This window comes from Miscanthus floridulus, chromosome 18, assembly GCF_019320115.1.
Source record: "Miscanthus floridulus cultivar M001 chromosome 18, ASM1932011v1, whole genome shotgun sequence".
Taxonomy (NCBI): Eukaryota; Viridiplantae; Streptophyta; class Magnoliopsida; order Poales; family Poaceae; genus Miscanthus; species Miscanthus floridulus.
In genome coordinates, this window is record NC_089597.1 from 6297854 (window position 1) to 6303791 (window position 5938).

General features: G+C 49.2%; 1 protein-coding gene across 1 annotated transcript; it reads left to right on the forward strand.

The window, feature by feature from the left end:
• The first annotated feature begins 1787 nt into the window (after nucleotides 1-1787).
• Nucleotides 1788-2552, forward strand: LOC136523207 (uncharacterized). The gene has a single exon (XM_066516971.1). It carries the CDS (start codon nucleotides 1788-1790, stop codon nucleotides 2550-2552), a length of 765 nt encoding a protein of 254 aa, XP_066373068.1.
• Nucleotides 2553-5938: the final 3386 nt, after the last annotated feature.

The window sequence follows — 5938 nt, forward strand, 5'->3', positions numbered from 1 at the left end:
TATGTGGATGCACTCCAAGCCCATCAAGAGGTCCACCAGATGAAGGCGGTGGCGAGGTGGGCCAGCCAGGGTCACCCCCACTAGTGCCCCTTAGGCCCAGCTTCCTCGCCCCACTAGTGCCCCTTAGGCCCAGCTTCCTCCTGGCGGTGCCATTACTACAGGGGACGGCGGTTTGGGGAGATTCCCTCGAATATCCCCCAAACCGACCTGAAGACTGTTATAAGAGGAGGGGGAGAGCTCCCTCTCTAACACACACCACTCTTGGAGCTACACCTCACTTCACTCTTGTACTTTTACCTTTTTAGTAGTATTTGGAGCTTGGCTAAGCTTCCTTGGAGAGGCTTGAACATCTTAGCAACATTTGGTATGAGAAATACAATGGGATCCAATATGTTCTTGCTCTCTATTTATCAATATAGTTATGCTTATGAACTAGAGCAAAGTTCTTATGTTATGAACTTAGCATGTAGAACTTTATGCTTAATCGTTCATACAACTTATATGGTTAGAATAAGAACTAAGTTGAGGTGGCAGTTCGTCGTGCCTTTGGGCTTGCCCAAGTTCTATGCTTGTCGATGCGTATGGTCAGTCCTGGGGGAATTTGGGTAGTTCCCTATACACGGGCGTGGTACTCGGGTATATGGGGACCTTAGGATGTGACGGTGCTCCACGGTTGAGGGGTAGGCAATAGGTGGTGACAGCTCCGTCCATCCCTTGTAATCCCCCATGTTCGAGGATTTATATAGGAGTTCGTAAATTGCCTCATGAGGTTGCTGGCAGACCAGTACTCAGAGGTCTCCCCATCCATCTGTATGCTTAGAGCTTAGTCTTAACCATGTATTTGTATGATCATCTGCCAGTCTTAGCATAACTGCTTTAGGATATACCTGCTCCAGCTTAGGAATATTCTTTTATTCTTTATCCATTTCTTTTCTCTTTATCCTTGAGGTTGGCCTCAATGTGTGTCACACTATCCAAATTATATCCTGGTTTACCCCTGTTATGAACATTGGTCTAGTATACAGTCAAGTTATCTTGTGCATGCACCAATTAGATACTTTTATACCATGCATTCCTTTGGGAAAATATAAATTAACGATACCCTGAATGCTTCCGGGTGAAATGCTACAACAGTAATTTCGTACGCTTGTGTAATATTTCTGCATACGTTAAGAAATACCAACAAGACATTTTTGGTTCCATGCCTGGGACCACAATCCTGGTAGTGATGCTAAGAAATGTCAATAGTTGCCCTACATGGCAAAGGAGGCTTGACTCACCGGTTCAGGATAGAGTAGAATGACCCTCTTTTGGAGCCTACCTATGAGTCGAGTGTTCTACGTGAATCTGCTAGCGTAGCTGCTAGAGATATCACTGTGTAATGAACCAATGTAATGAATGATTGGGTCTTAATTCATCTTATGGTTGTTCATGCTTCTTTGATTGAGTGTATGGCTAGATTAAATGAATTAAAAAAACTAATAAACCCTAACCCTGGTATCTTGTGCAGTAAGATGTCGTGCCGCTGTTCTAAGCGTCTGCTTCGTCGTTCTCCTTCCCCCATGCTGGCTGCCCATGGCTGAGGAGGTCGTCATGGAGGACGCATTGGTCACATCCCTCTTCACTTTGAGGAGTATGGACCTCATGAGGCTACTCCCAAGATACCACTTCTAGCAGGTGGCCCAGTTCCACCACCAGCACTAGAGCCAACAACCCCAGAACCACCAGCACCAGAGCCACCTGTCTAGGAGAATGTTCTGCCGTCTCCCCCAATTTTGGCTAATGTGATGGATCGTCAGACACATCTCATGGAGACCCTGGCTGAAGGACTACTACATCGTCGGGATGGTCCACCCAACAATTTCCAGAGGAAGCTCGAGGGTTTCCTGAAGTTGAGGCCTCCCACCTTTGATAGCACTGACGATCCCATTGCTATGGAAGACTGGCTGAGGGAGATAAAGAAGAAGCTTGACCACACCACTTGTTCTGAGGAGGAGTGTGTAGGCGTTGCCGCCCATCAGCTCACGAGAGCCGCACACGCTTGGTGGGATAGCTTTAGTGAGACACACCCCGACCTGCTTCACATCACTTGGGAGGAGTTTGCGAAGACTTTTCATGAGCACCACTTAGCTGAGGGAGTGATGGATGCGAAGGTGGAAGAGTTCCGCAATGTCACACAGGAATCTCAGAGGATCCTGGAGTACGCCAACCATTTCATCAGGATGATGCGCTACGCACCTAACGAGACTGGGATTGAGAAGAAGAAAATGTATTTCTTGAAGAAGGGCCTGAACACCCGCATCAAGTTGGGTATGTCTGGCCACACTTGCCACACTCTGAGGAAGATAGTCAACAAGGCCATGGAGGTGGAGAGAGATCGCCTGAAGGCTGATGCCCTCTATAAAGAGAAGAAGCGCAAAACTGAGAGTTCGTCCCGCACCCTGGCACCTCAGAAGCCATGTGCAAACGTGCCCTCAATTCTTCGTCCCTGCACCACTCAAGGAGCTGCACCTGCACCGAGTCATGGAGGTGGTACCTACACCACCAACTAGCACCGCCCTACTGTGAGTGCCAGCACCTAGAAGGCTGCACACCCTTCACTTGCTTGGATGTGGCGAGCCTGGCCACAAGGTCGCTGACTGACCCAATAAGAAGGCTGGTCCACCTGCACAGGCTTCTGCAAGATAGGACCCTATTCATAGAACTCTATACAAGTGCATCACAGGAGCTACCCGCGGTCGATTGAACCACATGATGGCAGAAAAAGCACACGATGCCCCCGACGTGGTGTATGGTATGTTCATTGTTCATGGAGCAAAAGCTTCAGCATTGTTTGATTTGGGTGCTACATGTTCATACATATCCACCAAGTTTGCACGAGAGCATGATATACTAGTGACTCCCCATAAGGAGCCTATAGACAATAGCTCACCTTTGGGCAACATTAGATGCACAAAGAAGTGTCAAGGAGTGAGTATCCTGATTGAGGGATTTCCTTTTCTTGCCATTCTTACCTTGCTTCGATTCAATGGCTTGGACATTATTTTGGGAATGGATTGGTTGACCCAACACAAAGGAGTGATATCTTGTTCACCAAGAAATGTGGAGATAACCCACCCAAGTGGCCAAGTGATACGCTGTGAGCCCAACCTTGAGAGGATAGTTTCCATGCTATGTGCCTTAGAAGCCACCACTATTGAGGAGGTACCCATAGTCTGTGAGTATCCTGACGTGCTACCGGAGGAGTTACCAGGAAAGGCCTTGTCTACCTCCTCTATCCAGGTGAAATGCTCACTGGCTTTGAGCATCTTGAAGATGGGAAGACCCTTTTCGCCCAGTCATGATATGAAGTGACTTAAAGCCGTCATACATCCTATAAGCTTCTGGACGTCTTTCACACAGGTCGGCTACTTCATATTGGTGATGGCCGAAATCTTTTCGGGGTTTGCTTCAATGCTGTGGGCACTGACAATGTACCCCAAAAGTATGCCAGAAGGGACACCAAAAATACACTTAGCGGGATTCAGTTTCCATCGGAATTCCCTTAGGCTTTTGAATGTTTCCTCGAGGTCAGCGATGAGGTCGTCAGCAGTCTTAGACTTGACCATGACATCATCGATATAGGCCTCAACGTTGTGCCCTATCTGCTTAGCAAGACAATGCTGAATGGCGCTTTCATAGGTGGCACCGATGTTTTTGAGTCCGAAGGACATGGTGGTGTAGCAGTAGGCGCCAAACGGCAAAATGAATGATGTCTTAATCTGGTCTTCCTCCTTTAAGGAGATCTGATGATAACCAGAATAACAATCGAGAAAAGAAAGGAGTTCATAGCCGGTGGTAGAATCGATGACCTCATCAATACAAGGCAGGCCGAAGGGATTCCTAGGGCAGTGTTTGTTGAGATCGGTGTAATCAACACACATCCTTCATTCTTTATTGTTCTTTTGTACAAGGACTGGGTTAGCCAGCCACTCGGGATGATACACCTCTTTGATGAATCCGGCAGCTAAGAGCTAGTTTATTTCTACCCTGATAGCCTCCTTCTTGTCCTACGCAAAACGTCGAAGCTTCTGCTTGATCGGCTTGGCAGTCGGCAAGACTTTCAAGGAGTGTTCGATCAACTCCCGTGGTACCCCTGGCATGTCTATGGGTTTCCACGCAAACACATCAGTGTTGGCATGTAGGAAGTTGATGAGCACGCTTTCCTATTTGGGGTCGAGGTTGGCCCTAATCTTGGCAGTCTTGTTCTTGTCGCCGGTGTTGAGGTCCACCTCTTTGGTCTCCTTTGCCTTTGTAGTTGCATGGGGTGTCTCCAGCATTGGGATCTCCTGCTCCTCCACTGGCACCTTCTTGGATTTGACAAGACAAGCCTCCATGCGTGCAGCGAGGTCGATCGCCTTGGCAAGGGCGAGGCTTTCCATCTTGCAAGCATAGGTAACGACGAGATTAGCCTGCAGGGTGAGAACTCTTTTGGGTACCGGCATCTTCAGCACCAGATATGAATAATGCGGTATGGCCATGAACTTGGCTAGAGCCGAACGGCCAAGGATGGTGTGGTAGGCGGTGTCAAAATCGGCCACCAGGAAGTTGATGTACTTAGTACAAAAATTCTCGATGGTGCCGAACTAGACGGGTAGAGCAATCTGGCCCAAAGGGTGGGACGGTCTACCAGGAACAATCCCCCAAAAAGGAGAATCAATGGGGGTGAGGTATTCTTTGGAGAGTCCTAACTTAGTTAGCGCCCCAGCGAAGAGTATGTTGAGGGCACTCCCACCATCAATGAGGACCTTCCTAAACCGCACCTTCTAGATTATGGTATCCAGCACAAGCAGGAATCGTCCTGTGTAAGGGATGTCAGCCCACTGATCAGCCCCGGTGCAGGTGATGGGATACTCGGACTAGGGCAAATAGCGAGGGTCAGCGATGGTGTCGTTGGAGGTGCCTACTAGGACACGTCGTGCGGTGAGCTTCCGATCTATCTTGTTTTCGGAGGCGGCTCGTCCTCCGAAGATCGTGCTGATAGTCTTGCTCGGGTCTTGAATGGTGTTGCCTGCAACCCTAGGACGCTCGGGATCCTTGCTGCCATCATCCATGGGGTCGTCGCGCATCTTATTCTGCTCATCACGGAAGCCCTTGGCTAAGCCAAAGCACTCCCGCATTGTGTGCTTGCTATTTTTATGAATCAAGCAAGGTCTGTTGAGGAGCTTCTCGTATGCTGCGTCGTAGTTGCGCTTAGCATGAGGCTGCTCGACGGGGGCGATGACGTTGTCTAGTCGGTGGTGATGAAATTGCCCGGCCTTCGATCCCTTTGGCCTGTCGATATAGTGATGGTCGCGATCATCATGGCGGTGATCGCGGTCATCATAGCGGCAGTCGCGGTCATCATTGCACCGTTCTTTGTGGTGGTCGTCATTGCGACGTAGTGGACGGTCGGGGCATGGAATCCGGGCAAGATCGTCTTTGTGCCGCTGGTTGGCTTCTTCAGCATCAGCGTATTGATTGGCCGTCTGGAGCATCTCGCCGATCGCCCGTGGCAGTTTCCGATTGAACTTAGAGCAGAGCTCGTTGTGGTGGTATAGCCCTTGGACAAATGCGGAGATGGCTTCGGCTTCGCTGATGTTTGGGATACGGTTCCTCGTTTTTGAGAAACATCGGATGTAGCTATGAAGCAGTTCACCAGTCTTCTGATATACTCTTTCTAGGTCATGCCTTGTAGCTGGTCGTTCGCACATAGCCATGTAGTTCTTGATGAACATTCTCTTGAGATCATCCCAAGATCTGATGGTATCCGGTCTCAGACTTGTGAGCCAGTTCATTGCGGTGGGTTTGAGCATGATAGGCAAATAATTCGCCATGACGTTGGTGCTTCCTCCAGCCGCACACACAGCAATGGCGTAACAGGTGAGCCATTGCTCGGGGTTGGCTTGGCCATTATAGG